The sequence below is a fragment of the Carex rostrata genome, chromosome 1, assembly GCF_964058835.1.
Source record: "Carex rostrata chromosome 1, lpCarRost1.2, whole genome shotgun sequence".
Taxonomy (NCBI): Eukaryota; Viridiplantae; Streptophyta; class Magnoliopsida; order Poales; family Cyperaceae; genus Carex; species Carex rostrata.
The window spans coordinates 20261322-20281611 of record NC_135918.1 but is presented as its reverse complement, the minus strand read 5'-3'; the positions used below and the strand labels follow the sequence as shown (position 1 = coordinate 20281611).

General features: G+C 36.4%; 2 protein-coding genes across 7 annotated transcripts; one reads left to right on the top strand and one right to left on the bottom strand.

Annotated features, from left to right (window-relative positions):
* Nucleotides 1-29: 29 nt before the first annotated feature.
* Nucleotides 30-7766, bottom strand: EMB1441 (zinc knuckle (CCHC-type) family protein). 4 transcript variants are annotated; one of them, XM_078312844.1, is made up of 14 exons: nucleotides 7496-7766; nucleotides 7101-7213; nucleotides 6746-6842; nucleotides 6185-6309; nucleotides 5410-5872; nucleotides 4726-4911; nucleotides 3948-4241; nucleotides 2918-3070; nucleotides 2573-2833; nucleotides 1402-2133; nucleotides 1086-1170; nucleotides 481-810; nucleotides 154-398; nucleotides 30-122 (listed from the first exon to the last, which is right to left on the bottom strand). In XM_078312844.1, the coding sequence occupies exons 1-13, from the start codon at nucleotides 7598-7600 to the stop codon at nucleotides 199-201; spliced, it is 3144 nt and encodes a 1047-aa protein (XP_078168970.1). In that variant the 5' UTR covers nucleotides 7601-7766; the 3' UTR covers nucleotides 30-122; nucleotides 154-198. The 4 variants fall into 4 exon arrangements, with proteins under 4 accessions (XP_078168970.1, XP_078168962.1, XP_078168977.1 ...); XM_078312836.1 differs by having other exon boundaries at nucleotides 30-398; XM_078312851.1 differs by having other exon boundaries at nucleotides 30-398; nucleotides 481-804.
* A 6587-nt stretch (nucleotides 7767-14353) lies between these two features.
* On the top strand, nucleotides 14354-19365 carry SFR2 (Glycosyl hydrolase superfamily protein). Of its 3 annotated transcripts, none has more exons than XM_078313017.1 (10): nucleotides 14354-14623; nucleotides 14697-15057; nucleotides 15264-15399; nucleotides 15653-15819; nucleotides 16637-16858; nucleotides 17058-17226; nucleotides 17402-17635; nucleotides 17783-17932; nucleotides 18359-18488; nucleotides 18788-19365. In XM_078313017.1, exons 1-10 carry the CDS (start codon nucleotides 14443-14445, stop codon nucleotides 19009-19011), a joined length of 1974 nt encoding a protein of 657 aa, XP_078169143.1. In that variant the 5' UTR covers nucleotides 14354-14442; the 3' UTR covers nucleotides 19012-19365. The 3 variants fall into 3 exon arrangements, with proteins under 3 accessions (XP_078169143.1, XP_078169134.1, XP_078169151.1); XM_078313008.1 differs by having other exon boundaries at nucleotides 14355-14623; nucleotides 15264-15402; XM_078313025.1 differs by having other exon boundaries at nucleotides 14356-14623; nucleotides 14703-15057; nucleotides 15264-15402.
* The last annotated feature ends 925 nt before the right edge of the window (nucleotides 19366-20290 follow it).

Genomic DNA, 20290 nt, shown 5'->3' with positions numbered 1-20290 from the left:
AAATGATATATAAATATCAATTCTATTAATTTTATTTTTATGATAAAATTTTGATTTCAACATACTAAAAATTATTATCCGAATTTTGAACATATAACCTCTCAAAAAAATTTAACCATTTAAATACAACTACTAAAGAAACCTCTAAGGTTATCTACATTGAGATTAAAAATAACAAAAAGAAAGAAAAAATAATTCCTAGTTGGTGTTCTTGGAAATAGAAGCTTTCTTCCCCTTCTTTTGCTTGTGTTTGAGCTGGGTGAGACCGGGTGCCGTGATCTTAACATTGCCTACAATGGCCGCCGCCATTTCTGGATCAGTGCATGCTTTTATCAGTTCCTTTTCCCGGCTTGTCACATCTTGCGTGTGAAGGAACAGATTTATCGCTGTTTTCGCAGCTGCAAAAAAATTCAAAATTCAAAATTCTGTATCAAAACAATCATTGCAAATTAAAGAGAACAATGAGGAATGAATAAATACCTTTCCCTTTCTTGGCAACTCCAGGTGTAATCTTGACTCGGTACTTGTATGACTGTACCGCATTATATGGACCGCAAACAGGTACAGCATACAGTAACACGTCATCAGGTAACGGGTTACCCGTTAACAGATCGAGATCGTTTGTTAACTTATCTCTCTCATCTCCCCCTTCTCCGGTCTCATTTGCTGTACCATCTTCCTCATCACCATCGATTTTCTCAGATTCTGTGTTACTGTTGCTTTCTGCTTTACCTTCCCTGCAATCTCTGGCAAGGTGTCCCGGTTTCTTGCATTTGTAGCATATTTTGGTGGCTTCGTCTTGGCCTACAGCTTTGTAGAAGATATTTATACCCAGTAAGTATGTGTAAAAAATGTAGAAATAGCAAATAAAAGTTATAAAAAAAACTTTTCCTCGAATTAAATACACAAAATAAATAAATTGATAAAAAGGTAACTCAATTTGTGGATGTCTTTGCTATTTCATGGTTGGTGCACAGGCTACATTTTACATTTATACATAAATTACCAAAAAATTTAAAGAATAAGTGCAATTGTTCATTTAAAAAATATGGACATGCATAATTCCAGATATGAATATTTAGTACCAGATACAAAAGATTTGTTTGCTACTGCAACAGTTGCATCCTCATCCTGCACATCTTTCTCTTTCTTCGAAACATTTCCTGCAGACTACAAACACATGAAAAAAATCACATGATGAACAAAGAGCAAATTCAAAACAGAACCAAAAAAAAATAAGAGGTTAAAAAAGTTTCCACATAACAAAAGACTAGGCAATAACACTAGTACCAGACATGGCAATGGTACATTTAATCTAACAGACATGTACCAGTAGGTAATTACACCAGGCAAAGGTATAATGGTACTGACTAAATTGAGGTACTAAAGTGTAGTGGGTACCGCAAGCAAGGTCATCCTGATCTCTCTCTCCTCTTCATCTTGATCAGCATACTTCTCCTTCATCTTCTTCAACTTGCCCCTCTGTCCACGTGTCGATTTCTGATTGGTTGCCTTGGGAGCGCTCTCCTCCCCTTTAACTTTCCCTTTCTCTCTGTCCTCCTCTTTGCCTAGTGAATCACTTCCTTTCTTCATCTTCTTCCTCTCTGCTTTAGATACGTACGGCTTCTCCTTCTTACTCTCATTTCCACCACCCCCTTGAGAGTTTGAACTTGGCGCATCGAAAACCATACTCTGGTTGCTCGACTTAATGGGTCCCACACCAAGAGTCTTATCAATTAGGTCCTCCAACTGAGATGCCGGAGAATCTGAAGACTCTTTCACGTCCTTTTCTCCTTGGTTCGCCACCTCATCATCATCTGAAACAGAGACGGAAATCGAAGCATTCTCATTTGGATCTGTTCGTGCTTCTGCTTCTGCTTCTTCTTCCTCTTCTTCTGTGGTGCGAACTCTTCGTTCGTTGAGGTGAGAGGGGAGGGAGCTCTCATCAATGCGAAAGAGAAGGCCGAAGCCCATGACAAGAGGGTGGGGAGGGAGGAAGTTCTTCTTGCCGCGAATCATAAAGCTGCCAACTGTCAGGTATTCCCCTGTGGGGGCCGTCTTGCTCACCTGGTGCGGGTACACCCACCAAGCGCTTGTCACGATTTTCGAATCCCACGCTTGGCTGTGACAGACCTAGCAAAATCACGAAACAAAATAAAATATAATAATGAACAACCACCATAACAAGCAAGCAGGAGAGAATTTTTTTATTTACAGGCATTATTATTAAATAATAAAGGGAAACAGAAAGAGTGTCGGGGTTTTTTAATGGCATAGATGGATCTGAAAAAAAAAAATTCAGATCCAAACTTTAGAGCAAAATTTTTTGTTTTTGGATCCAAAGTATTTGATGTTTCAGAAAAAATTCCAGACACTCTTTCATGCAAAAAACACTTTGGATCTGAAAAAAAAAAAAAAAAATCAGTTCCAAAGTTTGAATCCAAAATTTTTTTGGATCCATCTATGCCATAAAAAAACCCAGCACATTCTTTCTCTGTCCCTTTATTATTTAATAATAATTTCTATAAATAAATTCTCAGCAGGAGAAGTATGAGAAGAATAGGGTTCTTACTGTGAAGCAGCCAGCTTGGTTGACTGTGAGAGGGGGGATTGGGTGGTCGGGTCGGTGGTTCTTGATGATAGTGCTAGAGGCACCATGCAAGTCAGCATGAACATAAATATCTCCTTTCGACATGTATCTCTTCACCACCATCTCATTCTGCTGCGCATCCCGGCCGCTAATCACAAGGTAATTCTCGCTGCTTATGAACCAGTTGAACTTCTCGAACCAGTGCACCTTCCTCATGTGAGAGATCGCTGCCACCGTTTTCTCCTGTTAAAATAAAATATACCAGGGTTAGTTCACAAGATATATGGGTACATGCTAATTTCAAAGTCGAGCAAAAAAGGATGATACCTGAGCAAGTTGATGGCGGGTTTTTTTCTCTGCGGCCTTAAATGCCTTCTCATGGGCAGTAATAGTCTTCTCCTGCTTGCTCTCTTGTTTTTTCTTCATTTCATACCACCTCCTTGCATTTGCATGTGCAGATAGTGCCAAATCAACCTCCACCTAGATAAGAAAGCTTCCTCTTAATAAAAAGATGTGTGTTGGGCATCAAATATAAACTATTTTGTTTGTTTTTATTGGTTTTCAAATAGGACTTGTGTATATAATTCATATAAGTCTATAATATGCCACAATTTCACTCAGCTTCTTAACCCTCAATTGATGCAAGCATGCCTAAGCTATAGTCTTAGTTGAGCAACAATAAACCAACCAAACCACGAAAAAACAGCCAGAAAACTAAATAAAAATATTGCCAACCAGTACACTCGGGCTAAACTAAAGTTAATTATCCTAAACACTAAACAGACCATTAAAGAACAACAAATCCAAACGGGAACCTACGAAGAGGGCAAAGAATGAGGTCAAACCGGTGGTTAGGGGTGTTCATCGAGTCTGGTTTAATCGGTTTTAAAAACCAGTTTAATAGTTCAGTTCGTTTAGATATTTTTAAACAGGTTAGGGCAAATTGACCAAATTTTTTTAACCCGTCCCCCGTCCGAACCAAGCATTTAGAAAAATTAAAAAAACTATGACATAATGTATATTGCTTCGTTTGGTTTAAAACTGGTCAGACCGAACCAAACAAAAAATTTAAATCCATCTTAAAAAAAATTAACAAAAAGATGTTTACTTTTATGATTAATCTTCTTATTTTGGTTCAACCGAACAAACCGAAATTTAGTTTGGTTTTAATTCAGTTGATAAGTTTATTTTGGTAAATTCAGTTGTATTTTTTAAACTGAATGAAAGTTTGGTCTGCCTATTTTATTTCAGTTTTAACCGAACCGATGAACACCCCTACTGGTGGTGAACTCCTTGACGGCTGGAAAAAAAAAGTCAAGAAGACTTGGTCAATAAGGCCAATAGACAACAACTATACCTTTTCAACAGGTGTGGTTTTCTCTTCTTCATACATGTCATCAAGGTTATTACTCAAAAGCAAAGTTATGCAATTTCTCTCAAGATACAATTTGTCAATAAGACCGGCCACAGGGTTGCCAAGCTTCTTCTCCTCCTTTATCATGCGCTTCAGATCATCCCAATTCATCCCGTTTGCAAGTGCCACACGAACGGCCATAATTGCTGCATCCACATCCTCAAGGTTGTATTCAATCAGCTGTGCCATGTTGGTGCAGTAGTCAACCTCCTTCCTCAGGGTGAGCACCCGGTTCTCCTGCAAAATAGCTAGATTATTAAAATTAAAAATATTTTTTTTTATTTTGAAACTTAGCAGACTGGGCTGCGCTCTCTTGTGATCATCTCTTACCTTTTATTTGCTACAATTTTTTATATTATTTAGTTAAGGACATAATACCTTTTTAAAACAAATGAACAACACAAATGAATTGCAATAGAATATTTTGAACTGGAGAGATAAAATAGATGTTCTCTTAAAAGTAGAAGTTTGTTGGCTCTAGTTATCTGCCTCCAATTACTACAATCACACCATTTTATAAGGAGCTATTGTGCTTGACTTTTTCTTGAACTTTAAAATATTACATACACCTCAACTGATGCTGTGAACCATCAATGCAGCTAAATGCTTCCCAAAAAAAAAGTCCAAAAACCAGGGGCAAATTAAAATGGCAATTATTTTATTTATGCTTCTGCCTTCATTTTTTTTTTTTTTCATAAGAGGGAGGGTGGAATTTGAGGACCTGATCCAATTTGATTTTGTTGAGCTTGTGCACGGCTGAATCCTCTTTTGCCCTTTGCTGTTGCTCTGATCTCTGGCTTTCTATTTTACTGTAGAATTCATCCAGAGCTGCATCAAATGTCTCAAATTCGATGTATTCCCTTGATTTCAACTGGTTCAACAGGATCGGACAGTACTCATCATAAACCTGAAAATGCAATAAAGTTAAAAATAAGTACATAAATAACATCAGAAAGCTAGAAATGGAAACATTAGGGACAGTATGCAAATAACACTAGCATGAATCAAAAGCCTGTGAATTTTCATAATTACAACAAAGACATAGATCACAACCAATTATATAAATATTATAGACTATTCATTGATGGGGCGAAAAGTTCCAAAAATAAAGTTAAACATCAGCGACAGGCCAAAGTTTTAATGGCGCCAGCTAATACCATTTTACATTTTATCCCTATAGCCTTTTAAGCTAAGTTCAAGTATTACATCAGAGATATACCCTGAACCAGAACAATGCTAGTTGTATGAATTTAGGTTTTAGGGTATAGTTAATATCAACATATATGTGCAGATAACAATTGTAAGAGCTTACTAAGAGCAGGGTATTAAATTTAGAGAGAAAATAAGGTGTATGCTGTGTTATATTGGTACTCAATTGCCTCTTATTTTAGGGAAAAAAAAAAACCTTAATTGGGGTAGACTCTTTGCCTTTACTCTGCTTCATCAAAATAAATCCTCCTGGAATCTTTTCTCCCAAAATGACCTCCTCGAGCCAATCCTCAAAACCTTTAACTGCCTCCCCCAAAACCTTAAATGTCTCCTCTCTAGCACTCTCATCCTTACTCACTTTACCACCCGGCACGAGACCTGCTTCGAGAATTATGTGCTCTGACAAGGCTGGCCCGTAAGTCAGCACATCACTGAGAACTGACTTAAGAGTGACTTCAGAAGATGATTTCTTTTTCTTTTGGTTTTTGACATCATCTGAGATGTCGGTTTCATTTTGGATTTCAGCTGTTTGGTTGGGTTTGTCTAATGCTAAAATTAAGGTTTCTCTTAATTTTGTAGGATCAGTTCGTTCGAAGGTACGACAAGCTTCTATGGGGTACCGATGCCTTGACATGATCGCTAAACCCTTGTTGTCATCTCTAATGAGAAAAATGTAAATGTCATAATGCTGCTTTGAGAATGCCAAATTAATTACCTGACTAAGTATGATAGTGCATTCCTCATTGTTTAATGACACCTAACAAATTCTCTAATAGACCATCAAATTTCTGCACTTGAGCTTTAAAAGGGTCTCGATCATACCCAATTTATAGTCCTATTAAACTCAGTGCATGAACCAAAGTGCAAAAAGAAAACTGACCACCAAACAGACTTAACTTTTAGTCAGACCAATACCAGTATAGAAACCAGAAAATGCACACATATTTCTACTGTACTGTCAGAATTGATACCTGTGAGATCGAAGCAATGTCATGACGGAATATTCTGAATCGGTAAGGAGTATATTCCCTTGGGCATATAGTTCTAGAATAATATAATGTGCACTCTCGCCCAATCCAAATTGAAAAAGAATGATCTGCCAAAATACAGAGGAAAACACATAAAACCAGCATATAAAACAAACATATTTCAATTGTGTTTTATTGCAGAAACTTAGAAAAGGACCATGGCTGAGTTAAAGAAAAACCTTCTCATTTCCTTTTTTCAAGTTTTCCTTAATAAATTTGCTCTCCTTTCTGAGAATCATTTTTCTCAAACAATTCAACTAGTATTCTTTGTTTCACAGGGTATCAGTTCGCCAAATTAACAACATTGCAGAAACTGGTCCAAATTACCCTTTTTTTAAGGCACGGTAATGCAACAGAGCCTCACCTTAATCCAGGATAGCATCAATTAACCTTTATTTGCAACTATACCTAAGTTCCAAGTCAATTAACCTAAGTTTGCCTATTCAAAGTTCTCACAATTGGCCAACTACAGGTGCTAATTTTATGAATTTACAAGACAATTACACGATCATATCCGAGCTGGCGCACATCTTCAAGCCTTTTGCTTCTGATATGCTTCCTTAGTTTCAGTGTAAAACCAGAAGGAGTGGTGCTCTTATCCCTATCCAACAGACAGATAAATTAATATATACCGAAAAGATATATCCCAAAAATCCATACTATTTCACATTAGGTTATTAAATCAATTATAGGCAGAATTTGGTCATTTATTTTTCGTTCAAAATAGAAAAAAAATAACAATGTCCTAATTTGTAACATCTAAAATGGATCAAATACAACATATCTGAAGAATAATTATCATGCTTTCTTGAAAGATTCAACAAGGATGTTATGATAGTACAATACTTTCCACTGTTACCTAACATATTGAGTGGTATGTAGCCTGACACCACTTTCTATGAGAAGCAAAACCTTCTCGCTCTCACCCGATTCAGTCATGCCGCTGCTATTCATCAATTTAAACATATATGTCTGCAAAATAGAAGAAACTCATAGTAAAATAATAATAATAATAATAATAATAATAAAGTCTCACAGTTAGGGTGCCAAGGGATAGCAGGGTTAATTGGGTTAGCGACTATTCCACGTTTGGGTGAAAAAGTAGTTATTCTCGATACTTGGATTAGCTCAGGTTAGTGTGCTATTCCGACTATTCCAAATTTGAATGCCACTGGTATTACAAAAATTATTGGTATTATGTACAAAGCATCATACATTTCTTACTATAAATTTACATAAAAGGGAATAAAATACCTTGGGAGAGAGATCGTAGACGTTAGAGCAGCGCATGCCGATGAAGCGGCGGAGGCACTTGACCTCCGCCGCCACGTCGGCTGTGTTCATTCTCACCTTCACCATTGTTTCTTTTCTCAGTTGGTGACTGAACTTCGATAGGAAACCCTAATCAAATTGATTCCTATCAGGAGGGAAGGAGGAGTAGTAGCTCTTGCCGTGAAACTGAAACCAGGCTTCCACCACGCACGGCGCACGCTCTTTTGCTTCTTTGCCTCTTTGCTTTGCTGCTTACCAGGAGACGAGAGAATTGAATTCGTATCTAAGGTAACAGGATATTTCTGTTTGGATCTGGATTGTCCAATCAGAATCCGCATGATTCGGATTCCGATCGGACGGTCTTGATTAAGAACAAATATTCTGTTACCTCAGAGAATTTCGATTCCAGAGTAACTCAAATTTTGATTTTGGACTCGGACCGTCCGATCGCATGTTAAATGAGTCCCGTGCATCCACATCGATCTGGATTGGTGCCAATTTTGATCGAACGGTTAGAATACAAACCCAAAATTTGCGTTACTTTAGATTCAGAACCTGAACAGGACTAGTCGAACGGAACGATGCCCAATTTATTAACAAAATACCCCCTCCTCTAAATTTATTTACAAAATATAAACTCAAATCCTTGTTTTTTCTCTCTCTAGTCCCTCCCATTTACTTAAATTTATATATGTGTTTTTGTAGATGCAGGTAATATTTAATCTGTATCTACTCTGTATTTTTGCTAGCATATATGCAATTTTTAACATTATTCAAATAATTTGCATGCTACCTCAAATATTGTTCTAATATATACTTTCTATTGTGTTACTGTTTAGTCAGAACTCTCAATATTAATATTAGTGAAGAACATTCTTACAAAGAATAAAAATATTCTTTTGTTACAAAAATTATAATACATGTTTGCGCACTCTGATAGATGAGTGGCAAATAATAAAAAATATGAGCAACAAATGGACAAAACTAAAAGGCATTGGATTGTTTTTGGACCTTTAAGACGTAAGGTTATGATATTCAGTCCTTTTTCCTTCAAATATATCTATAGTTTTATATTATTCACACTTTTGAATAAAAATTGTCATGATAAATAAATGTTAACAAATATATATATATAGAGAGAGAGAGAGATAGGCTAATGTGCTTCCATAAGCACTTGGTCCGAAGTGCTGCCACCCCATTTTCAATTTTTCAAAATCCAAACAGTCGATCCGAACCGTTCATCTTGTTCTCCATATTAATATATGCTTGGAGACCAAATTTTACATTTTTTGGAATTTTTTTGCTATTTATTAAGCCACTTTGAAAATCGCTGATCCAATGGTGAACCCCTGATTTTACTGTTTGGCAAGCCACCGTTGGATCAGCGATTTTCAAAGTGGCTTAATAAATAGCAAAAAAATTCCAAAAAATGTAAAATTTTGTCTCCAAGCAGATATTAATATGGAGAACAAGATGAACGGTTCGGATCGACTGTTTGGATTTTGAAAAATCGAAAATGGAATGGCAGCACTTCGGGCCAAGTGCTTATGAAAACACATTAGCCTATCTCTCTCTCTCTCTCTCTCTCTTTCTCTATATATATATATATATATATATTTTAAAAGTATTATATTGTTCTATTTTAGTCTTAGACTAACTCCGAACTGGGCCTAAGGCCTAGGGATGAAAACGGAGTCGGATTATCTGACGGATATCCGCTCCGAATCTGTATCCGAATTTAAACGGAGCGGATAGTTCCGGATATGGATCCGGATCCGGATAATTTATTAAGATGGGTAAATTCTCCGGATTCGGATACGGATAGAATCCGGATTGGCTAAACGGATCGGATATCCGCACTATCCGAAACCAAATCCAATTTCAATTTTCCTCTCTTCACGCTCCTGTGAAACAACTCTGCATACCTTTGTTTATATATGATATGTTGCTTTGAACAATACTCTGTGGGACTATTCAATACTACTTGATATACCGGACAATGGGGCCAAGCCCAGTTTACGGATTAATATTTATATTTAACTATTAAAGTAATATTGGGCCAGGCCCAGATCAAAGATGTAAACTGAAAATAAATTTGCACATCTTTGTCAAAATTGCTCCCAACCGGGTATGAACTCTCTCCCTCTTTCTAAAGAGCTTTAAAGACTAAGGATTAACCACTACACCACATCAATCTTGTGTTATGATTCCTTTATTTTGTCTATATATTATATCAATACATTATTTCCCCATCTCCTTTAACTTATAGTTATCATTAATATTAATATTTAATTTTCTAATTAATATTTGTATCTTAGAAGTTTATATATCTTAATTATCCGACCATTATTTGTTTTATATCCGTATTCGAATCCGTATCCGTGTACTATCCGTTCCGTATCCGTATCCGTGTACTATCCGTTCCGTATCCGTATCCATTTAAGGCAGATTTGGTTTTGAATTTTGATATCCGTTTACTATCTGTATCCGTATTCATATCCGCTCATTATCCGACGGATGCGGATATGGTATCAGCATTATCCGCTCCGTATCCGCTTCGTTTTCACCCCTACTAAGGCCTAATATTGCACGTCTCAGCCCAAACGCAATGCGCAATAGCCCAAAACTTTTTCCTTCTCTTCAGCAATTTTTTTGTTATTTTATTAGAGCATCTACATCCCCGAAACTCTTGAAGTTTCTAATCTGATATGGTAGTTTCTAAATCAGTTTTAGGGATGCAGATGGGTTTCTTATTTAGCAACTTTGTTTCAAAGTTTCGTAATAAGAAATCGTTTATAAACTCTGATGTGGCCAAATAATTCGCTGAAATTCTTTTCTCCTGTAATTTATTTGCTGATGTGGCAATTAAGAAACTCTAATTTTAGTTTCAGGGATGTGGGGGTTTAGAAACTTTCAGAGACAAAATTTATAAAAATTAGTTAACAGTTATTTAGAAACTCCAAGAGTTTCAGGGATGTAGATGCTCTTAGATGAGATATTTGAACCGGAGATTTTTATTAATACCCTGAAAAAAAAGTTTTTACAAATCTACCCTCAAATTAATTTTGTTTTTCAAAATTACCCCAACCGCCCGACCATGGGTGGTCCACTATTCTACCTGACCGCCCCCCAGTTGGGTGGTCCACCCTTTTTTTTAGATCTTAGTATTTTTCATTTAAATAATTTTTTGGAGTTTTAGTTTTCTTGTTTAGGGTGTATGCCAAAAAAATAAGACATTTGATATATTGACGAGTGATGTCGTAACTCTTTATAACTTTGACTTGATTTGTCAGTTGGATATCACAAGTCTAAAGATGACACTAATTAAGAACTTGCCTTGATTCTTAATAATTTATTTTATTCAAATATACACAATGAAATATGGTTAGATTACCTCAATGATGTCAACTACATAAATATAACCATTATTTTTTTTTATTCAAAACAAGATGTTTTCGATGATTTTTGAATCATAAATATAACCATAATTTATGCTTTCAATGATTTTTGAATGACAAATATTACCATAATTCATGAAAAACGACAACAAAAAAGTTTACACAAGATTGTGAACTATAAGAGGAGACGGTTTTGAATTTTGAAAATAAAATAATAATTACCGTGTAAAGGACATATATTGAACAATCATAGATAATTTCAATGATCTTTGAATAATAAATAAAACTGTAATTCATTAAAAAAATGCACACAATAAATAGTAAATGCATTTTAAAGTTATGGTCGTTGAGAGAGCATGGGTGCGTCATCAATGTTTTGACAGTAATAAAGTTATGACTGTTTAGAGAGCATGGGTGCGTCATCAATGTTTTGGCAATGAAACATCGATGCACTTCTGCCGTCGTTAAGCCGGGCATAAAGCATCGGTTCGTTATCGGTGTTTTTGCATAGAAGCATCGTTGTTTTTTGAAAAAACTTTAAACAACTATAACTTTGACTAGGAAAGTCGAATTTGCGCGTATGAACACAATTTGGAAAGGGGGGACGAGGCAAATCCGTATTTTGTTTGGGGGAAACCCCCAGCCATCCGAAACATCAGAATTGCAAAAAAACATCGTTTAGTATCTCAAAAATTCAGTTTATGTTTTCTATCAATAGTAGACATACAACGATCGGTATTTTGTTTAGTAAAAAACCTAAGTGATCATTCAAGAATTATTCATATAATTATTTTAAAATGCATTTACTATTTATTGTGTGTGTTTACTTATTCAAGCAAATAATATATATTGACAATAATTAAATAATATAATTATTCTCTTTCTCGCTCTCCAATCATTCTCTAAAAAAAATAAGTTGACATCATTGAACCATATTTTCTTGTGTATATTTGAATAAAATAAATTATTAAGAATCAAAGCCAAGTCCTTAATTAGTGTTATCTTTACACTTGTGATATCTAATTGACAAATCAAGTCAAAGTCATAAAGAGTTACGACACCACTCATCAATATATCAAATGTCTTATTTTTTGACATACACCTTAAACAAGAAAACTAAAACTCTACAAAAAAATATTAAATGAAAGTACTAAGACCTAAAAAAAAAGGGTGGATCGCCCAACTGGGGGGTAGTCAGATAGAATAGTGGACCGTCCGTGGGTCAGGCGGTTGGGGCAGTTTTGAAAAAAAAATTAATTGGAGGGTAGATTTGTAAAGACTTTTTTTTAGAGTATTAATAAAAATCTCCATATTTGAACTCTCCTTTCATATATATATATAGAGAGAGAGAGAGAGAGAGATGGGCTATGGTGCATTGCAATGCATAGGCCATGGTGTGCATTGGACCATAAATCACCGATTCAAAATCCAAATGACCGATCCAAACCGTTCATCTTGTTCTCCATATTAATATGTGCTTGGAGACCAAATTTTACATTTTTTGGAATTTTTTTACTATTTATTAAGCCATTTTGAAAATCGCTGATCCAACGGTGGCTTCTGATTTTACTGTTCCAAACAGTCACCGTTGGATCAGCGATTTTCAAAGTGGCTTAATAAATAGTAAAAAAATTCCAAAAAATGTAAAATTTGGTCTCCAAGCACATATTAATATGGAGAATAAGATGAACGGTTTGGATCGGTCAATTGGACTTTGAATCGGTGATTTATGGTCCAATGCACACCATAGCCTATGCATTGCAATGCACCATAGCCCATCTCTCTCTATATATAGGAATATGCTAGCATGCTATGCATAGCATAGAGCCCCTCCATGCAACGCCTTGGATTTCGACTTTTCAAAATCTTAACGGTCGATCCGAACCGTTCATCTTGTTCTCTATATTAATATGTGTCTGGGAACCAAATTTTATATTTTTTGGAATTTTTTTACTATTTCTTTAGATTTATTGAAAATCGCTGTTTTTTTATGGTCCAGATTTGCTGAAAATAGCGATTTTCAATAAATCTAAAGCAATAGTAAAAAAATTTCAAAAAATGTAAAATTTGGTCCCCAAACACATATTAATATGGAGAATAAGATGAACGGTTCGGATCGACCGTTAGGATTTTGAAAAGTCGAAATCCAAAGCGTTGCATGGAGAGGCTCTATGCTATGCATAGCATGCTAGCATATTCCTATATATATATATATATATATATATATATAGAGAGAGAGAGATGGGCTATGGTGCATTGCAATGCATAGGCCATGGTGTGCATTGGACCATAAATCACCGATTCAAAGTCCAAATGACCGATCCAAACCGTTCATCTTGTTCTCCATATTAATATGTGCTTGGAGACCAAATTTTATATTTTTTGGAATTTTTTTACTATTTATTAAGTCACTTTGAAAATCGCTGATCCAACGGTGGCTTCTTATTTTACTGTTCCAAACAGTCACCGTTGGATCAGCGATTTTCAAAGTGGCTTAATAAATAGTAAAAAAATTCCAAAAAATATAAAATTTGGTCTCCAAGCACATATTAATATGGAAAACAAGATGAACGGTTTGGATCGGTCATTTGGACTTTGAATCGGTGATTTATGGTCCAATGCACACCATAGCCTATGCATTGCAATGCACCATAGCCCATCTCTCTCTCTATATATATATATATATATATATATATATATATATATATTTTTGGAAAGCTAAACACTATCGAATCATTTACATATCCATAAGTTATTCCATGAGAATAACGGGAACTTGTTATTCTGATTTCAACTGTTGGTTTTCATTGAGATTCGTACCTAAACAAACTTAACTTCCTTTGTTAAGATTCAAGCATGCATGAAAATGTTTGAGGATCAGAATAATAAATTTCTGTTATTCTCAAAGAATAACTTATTTCCTGATTGGAGTATTGATTGGAGTATTGAAGTAGGCTTCTGGCAGTGGTCGTTACTTGCAAGCATCTTTTTTGTCTTCTGAAATTATATAAAAAAAAGAGAGATTTATTTATTTGTTTCTATAATTTGCTCTAGTAAAACAGGTCAAATTTGGATGTTTTTCTTCCTTCGAAACTTCCAAGGTAATAATGTTTTGCTATAATTGACCAAGTGACGAAGCTCATGGACATGGATTGATAATAATAGCAAAAATAGAAGAGAAGAGAAGAGAAGAGAGATGGAGACGACGCCATAATGTTGTAGTCTTCTAGATTGCGATGGGATCTGCCAAATTAGAAAAGATCGCAGAACAAAACGCTCACAGCCAATCGACAAGTGCCATGTGTCAACGGCTCTACTCGACTCGACTGGAAATCGATTTCCCGCCACACGCTCTCCTCTCAGTCTTCTAATCTCGTTCTAATTACTTATCAGTCTCGCTCTCCTTCTCTCCCTCTTCTCTTCTCTTCTCTTCTCATTTCTCAAATACACAAACCCACGCGCAGTATAGATAGATTAGTGGAGCCGTGGAGGCGGTGGCGCGCAGTAGACTCAATTTCTCCCAAATAGTAAATGGCGGCAGTTGCGCTGTTCGTGGTGGGGACCAAACTCGCCGGAGCCGCGGTCGCACTAGCGGTGGCGGCCAACGCCTTGTCGTACGCTCGGTTCCGGCGTCGCTACCTCCTCCCTTTGGATTCGCCTCTCGACGAGTCCTCCCCCGTCCTCGCCGATTTCTCCCTCCTCTCTCTTCCAGGTTCTCTCTCTCTCTCTTGCTCCTCTCATGTGTAATCAATTGCCTCTTTAATTTACTACAACGGTCTTGATAGTAACAGATGAGGAGGGACAGGATGGTAAATTCTTCTTCGGCCTGGCTACTGCGCCGGCCCATGCAGAAGACAGGCTGGATGATGCCTGGCTTCAATTTGCCTCTGACGAATTGGAACAACCATCATCTGACGAGACAGGACCCACTCGTCAGCCTGCCGATGCCCTCATGGCCTCTGTTGCTGGTGACGGTGGGTCCCACCCGGCCCATCCGTTCATAAAGGGAAAGGGAAAGGGTGCCAAGCCTCTGAAGATAGCGATGGAGGCTGTGCTTAGAGGGTTTGATAAGATTGTCGAAGAACCACACGATCAGCCGCTGGCGTCAAACCACAATGTTGCTGCTTGGCATAATGTACCCAAGCCGTGAGTTCAATCTATGCTACTTTCATTAGTTGCTCTAATTGCACAATTAGCTGTTCACTTGAGTGCTTGATTTTACATCTTAGAGTTAGCCTTGGTTGGGTTATAATCAGGAATTTGGCAAGAATGCAAATAAGTTTTCTTTTCGATTACTTGAGTTAATGTTGATTGACTAACACATATTTTTTTACAAATTGTAACTTTTGTAGACAAGAGAGACTTAGATTTTGGTCGGATCCTGACATTGAGCTGAAGCTTGTAAAGGAGACTGGTGCCACTGTATTTCGTATGGGAATCGATTGGTCAAGAATCATGCCTAAAGAGCCTATTCATGGGTTAAAAGATGTTGTAAGTGAAGAAAACTGGATAGATACATGACATATAGCTTAAAGATGTATGTAATTCTCTAACTGACCAAGCAACAAAAATGATCTTCACTAGAACTAGACATTCACCGAAAAGAATAATATGTTTGGAAATTTGCAAATCGTAGGAAACTGCTCATGTGATCAAATGCTTATTTGTATCAGCTTTCAAGAGCCTTATTCTGAAAAAGGCATAGATGAAATAAATTAAAATGGTACTTCTATATTTGCAGGTCAATTTTGCTGCGTTGGAGCGGTACAGATGGATAATAGAGAGAGTTCGCTGGTACGGCATGAAGGTTATGTTGACATTGTTCCATCATTCACTCCCTTCATGGGCTGCAGAGTATGGCGGATGGAAGCTTGAGAAAACCATTGATTACTTCCTTGACTTCACTAGGTATTATTTTTATTGAAAGAATTCTCTATACCCCTCAAAACCTAAACTAGTGTAGATACCATGCACATAGTCTCTCTACCTTATAAACTCATTGGAGAAACATCACTTGTAATATTAGATGGTAATCTCTCGATAAACTTGGAGGCAACAATACAGAGAATAATTCCTCTTTTGTACTTTCTAGGGGCATCTATGATTCTTCCTAGGGCATCTATGATTCTTCCTAGGTTTGCTAGGGTTATATTTGCTACTTTCCAGGGATTGACAGTACAGAGAAGTTTGAGAAAACTCAATACATATTCAATACACCATATGGCATTCTATTGGTGGAAAAGTTTCACACTAAAAACTGAAAAATATGAGGTTTGCCCTTGCAAAACAACAAATATCTCACATATTGCTGCAAAACATGGTATCATTACATATGCTCCTTCTTTTGTAATTAAAACAACCCCCTCCCAATAAAAAGGGAAAATAAAAAGAAACTGCCAGAGTACCCTTCGGAATTTGAGAATCTGTTTGATGATTTATTTGAGGTCTGATTAGGATTACTCTATATATGCAAATATAACCAAAACCAGCTTGCCCATCTACATTTATTTTTCTTGAGATTGGTCATAGGTGACTATGAGCTAAAAAATATAACGCCAAATTCCCAGGCAAGTCAATTTTAAAAAAAAAAGTTAATTAATGTCCTGAAACAAATTAGTACGCATATCAAGGATGATTTGTTGATGCATTGACTACATTTGTCTGCAATAACTTGTCCCTTTTTCATGCTGACCTAACTAAACTTCTTTGGTCATAATTTTTGTAGACTTGTAGTTGATCGAGTATCAGATTTGGTAGACTACTGGGTGGTGTTTAACGAGCCGCATGTGTTTGTCATGCTGACTTATTGTGCGGGTGCGTGGCCAGGTGGGCATCCTGACATGTTAGAGGTTGCCACGTCAGCACTCCCGACAGGCATATATTACCAGCCGCTACATTATATGGCTATAGCACATAACAAAGCATACGACTACATTCATCAAGAAAGGTACACAAAGCATTTTGTTGGATCATCTCTTTGCTTTTTTTGGTCCTGCTTGGTGTTTAATCAGACAAATCAGGGAAATCTGAAGATCAATTGCAAATTGGAGCACTATAACTAGATCTTATGTGTCAGCAAAATTTGAACTCCTAAATTCAGACTGTTTGGCTTATACATATCTTTCTCTCCTTTTCTGGTTGAGTAGCAAGATCAGGAAGCCCATTGTTGGAGTTGCACATCACGTTTCATTTACACGGCCATATGGGCTATTTGATGTGGCAGCAGCCTCTCTTGCGATTTCCCTGACAATCTTCCCATATATTGACAGCATTTGTGAAAAACTGGATTTCATCGGGATAAACTATTATGGCCAGGTTAGCCGTTTCATTGTTATAAACTACTTGAGCTGCATGCACTGTATATTGTACTAGGCTAAATTTAGACTTTATGTAGTATCTACGGGCCAAAACTTTGACCCTCCATCCAAGATCAAATCCTTCATTTAGTTGTAGAGAGTTTAATAGGTGGTTGAATTTACTTATTATACAGGAGGTGATATCGGGTCCAGGTCTAAAGCTGGTGGATAGGGACGAGTATAGCGAATCTGGTAGGGGAGTGTATCCAGATGGTCTGTACCGCATCCTGCTCTTGTTCCATGAACAATACAAGCACCTCGACCTCCCTTTTGTTATTACTGAGAATGGCGTATCTGACGAGACTGATTTGATAAGAAAGCCATATTTAATAGAGCATCTTTTGGCCATATATGCTGCAATATTAAAGGTTTTTTTTTTCCAGAAAATTACATCCCTCAAAAGCTTGTAATCATTTATCTTGGTTTTTTTTTTTTTGTTCTTTGTTCTTGGTCTTCTAGAAATAGGTGCTCATCCAGAATTATTAAAATTGGTAGCTTTGCTCCTTATATTGTAGGGAGTGCCAGTACTTGGTTATCTGTTCTGGACAACATCTGACAATTGGGAATGGGCCGATGGATATGGGCCCAAATTCGGGCTTGTGGCTGTCAACCGGGCCAATAACTTGGAACGTATTCCCCGCCCGTCATACCACTTGTTCTCCAAGGTAAAGAAATGTTAACTGAGACATTTTTTTTTTTTTAATATTGGAAATGCCTCCTGCAAAAATTAAAATTATCACAAAAACAAACCTTTACCGACTCCATGTACCCTTTCCTGATTTTTTTTTCCGAGAAAAGTAGGGTTTACTCTCTTCTAATTATATATACTCCATTTCACTTGTATACCCCTTTTTTAATGTTGTGCATTGTACTCAGATCTGTAGTATGCACGCCTATACCAGTTTGGCATTTTTTTAATTTGTTGATATTTTGTGATTTTTACAAATGTAATTGATGACAAAATTGAAGTGCCTTTGTATGTTTGTCCTCCCTCTCTTTTACACTTTTACATTTTGTAGCATCATCATGGAACATGCTATTTAATTTTTCTTTTTCATGCCTTTTCTGTAATTTGGTGTAAATAAATTCAGGTGGTTAAAACAGGCCAAATTACAAAAGTGGACAGGGCACATGCATGGAATGAGCTACAGCGTGCCGCAATCCAAAAGAAGACTCGGCCATTTTTCAGAGCAGTTGACAAGAATGCACGCATGTATGCTGGTAATCTCTCTCTCTCTCTCTCTCTCTCTCTCAGGCGTGCATGTGCCCACACAGAAAAAAGTTTGAAAAAGAGAATTTGTCAGGTCCATTCAAAAACTCAACACTATATATGCCCAATTGGGATAAGGAATCTGTTGTTGCATTATATATTTGAAGAGAGAATTTGTCAGGTCCATTAAAAAACTCAACACTATATATGCCCAATTGGGCTAAGGAATCTGTTGTTGCATTATATATTTCTTATTTGTTAGATTATTATGTAATGATTGATAAATCAATTATTATATTTCCATTGCAAGGTGGCTTAGATGAACCCATACAGAGGCCATTTGTCCAAAGGGACTGGCGGTTCGGGCATTATGAAATGGATGGATTACAGGATCCGTTAACCTGCTTCATGAAGTTTATCATCTCTCCATTTTTGTTCAAAAGGTATAAGAAAAAGGCTTCTCTCTTTTTGGAGGAGGATGAAGAAGAAACAGCACCTCAGCTTATGACAGCAAAAAAATCATTCGCTGTTTAAAAGCAAATTGGGAAAGTCTAAAAATTCCAGGGGCTTATTGGATAGTAAACAAATTAAAGTACTTTCTAGCCTTTGAAGGGTAGCATTTTTTTTTTTTTTTTTATTACACGTGATGATAGAATAATCTAACAACACATGTCCATTTGGTACAATCTGTTATATAATATAACTAAGGCACAATTGTTGGTCGTATCGTACATATATATGATTTTGAAACGTAGCATCTTTGATTCACTTGATGCTCTTTTGTACATTAGTTTCTCTGATTTCTGTTGCTTGTAAAGATCTCTATAATAAAGTGTTTGTTTGCGCTGTTATTGAAGCAATACTGCCTTTTACCAAGAAATTTAAAAAGGTAAGAAGAGATTTTTGGTGAGAATTTCATTTTTCTTTACCCATCCCGGCCTGGTAGTTGATATTGTGACACGTGTTAATTTTACCAAAACAGGAGAAAATAACAAAAGAAGGATTGGTACTAAAGAGTAAATATGCACAGATCATGAGTTGTCTATATCTAACATAAATACTATTTATATATAGAGTATAGCAGTGCAGCACTTGAATATGGTGAGGTGAGATGAGAAAAATCAGAAAATCAGAAACAGAATTATAATGGGCTATCATTACATTTTGATGCAAAAATGGCGGTCGGTAACATTTATGAAGAAAGAGCAGGATCTATAGATGCCTTTGGTCTCTAACTCTAAGAATTCATATCAAGTAACAGAAACTTTAGAGTTCAGATCTGGACCGTTGGATCTGCTTTGGCACGAACATTAATGGGTCCCTGCATTCCATATTCTGTTACCTCATTGGATATATGGACTCGAGAGTCGAGGTGTGAATGGTCGGTCTCTGTCGAAATTAATTCACTCAAACAAACCACTGAAACCAGTACAGTACTGTATGAAACGTGGAACGCCGATATATATATATATATATATATATACATTGATTAATTAATTAATGTCTAGCAAGAGCAAGCACCTTTTCTCTCTGCTACCACCCAATTTAATGCTTCTCTATCTCTACTGGTACTCTGGTAGGGGTGTAAACGGAGCGGATAGTGGTTTCTGAATCGAATATTAAACGAATACGTATGAATACGGATCGGATATTGGATATTCGTGTGTGTATATATATATAACTAAAAATTTTCTTTCAATAATGACGAACATTTAATTTACATATGAAAATAAAAATTCAGAAGAGATCGTTGAAACCATAAAGATGAGAATATAAAATTAACAATTAAGCAAGAAATTAAAATGTGTAGCTA

Excerpts from the sequence above, each read along its gene's own strand:
- EMB1441 (XM_078312836.1), bottom strand. The coding sequence starts at position 7,600 with ATGGTGAAGGTGAGAATGAACACAGCCGACGTGGCGGCGGAGGTCAAG. Across the intron at positions 6,310-6,745 it reads GCCAGCTCGGATATGATCGT|ATCATTCTTTTTCAATTTGG; the intron begins GTAATTGTCTTG and ends GTATTTTGGCAG. Across the intron at positions 4,912-5,409 it reads AAGAGTCTACCCCAATTAAG|GTTTATGATGAGTACTGTCC; the intron begins GTTTTTTTTTTT and ends TTGCATTTTCAG.
- SFR2 (XM_078313008.1), top strand. The coding sequence starts at position 14,443 with ATGGCGGCAGTTGCGCTGTTCGTGGTGGGGACCAAACTCGCCGGAGCC. Across the intron at positions 14,624-14,696 it reads CTCCCTCCTCTCTCTTCCAG|TAACAGATGAGGAGGGACAG; the intron begins GTTCTCTCTCTC and ends CGGTCTTGATAG. Across the intron at positions 15,820-16,636 it reads TACTTCCTTGACTTCACTAG|ACTTGTAGTTGATCGAGTAT; the intron begins GTATTATTTTTA and ends TAATTTTTGTAG.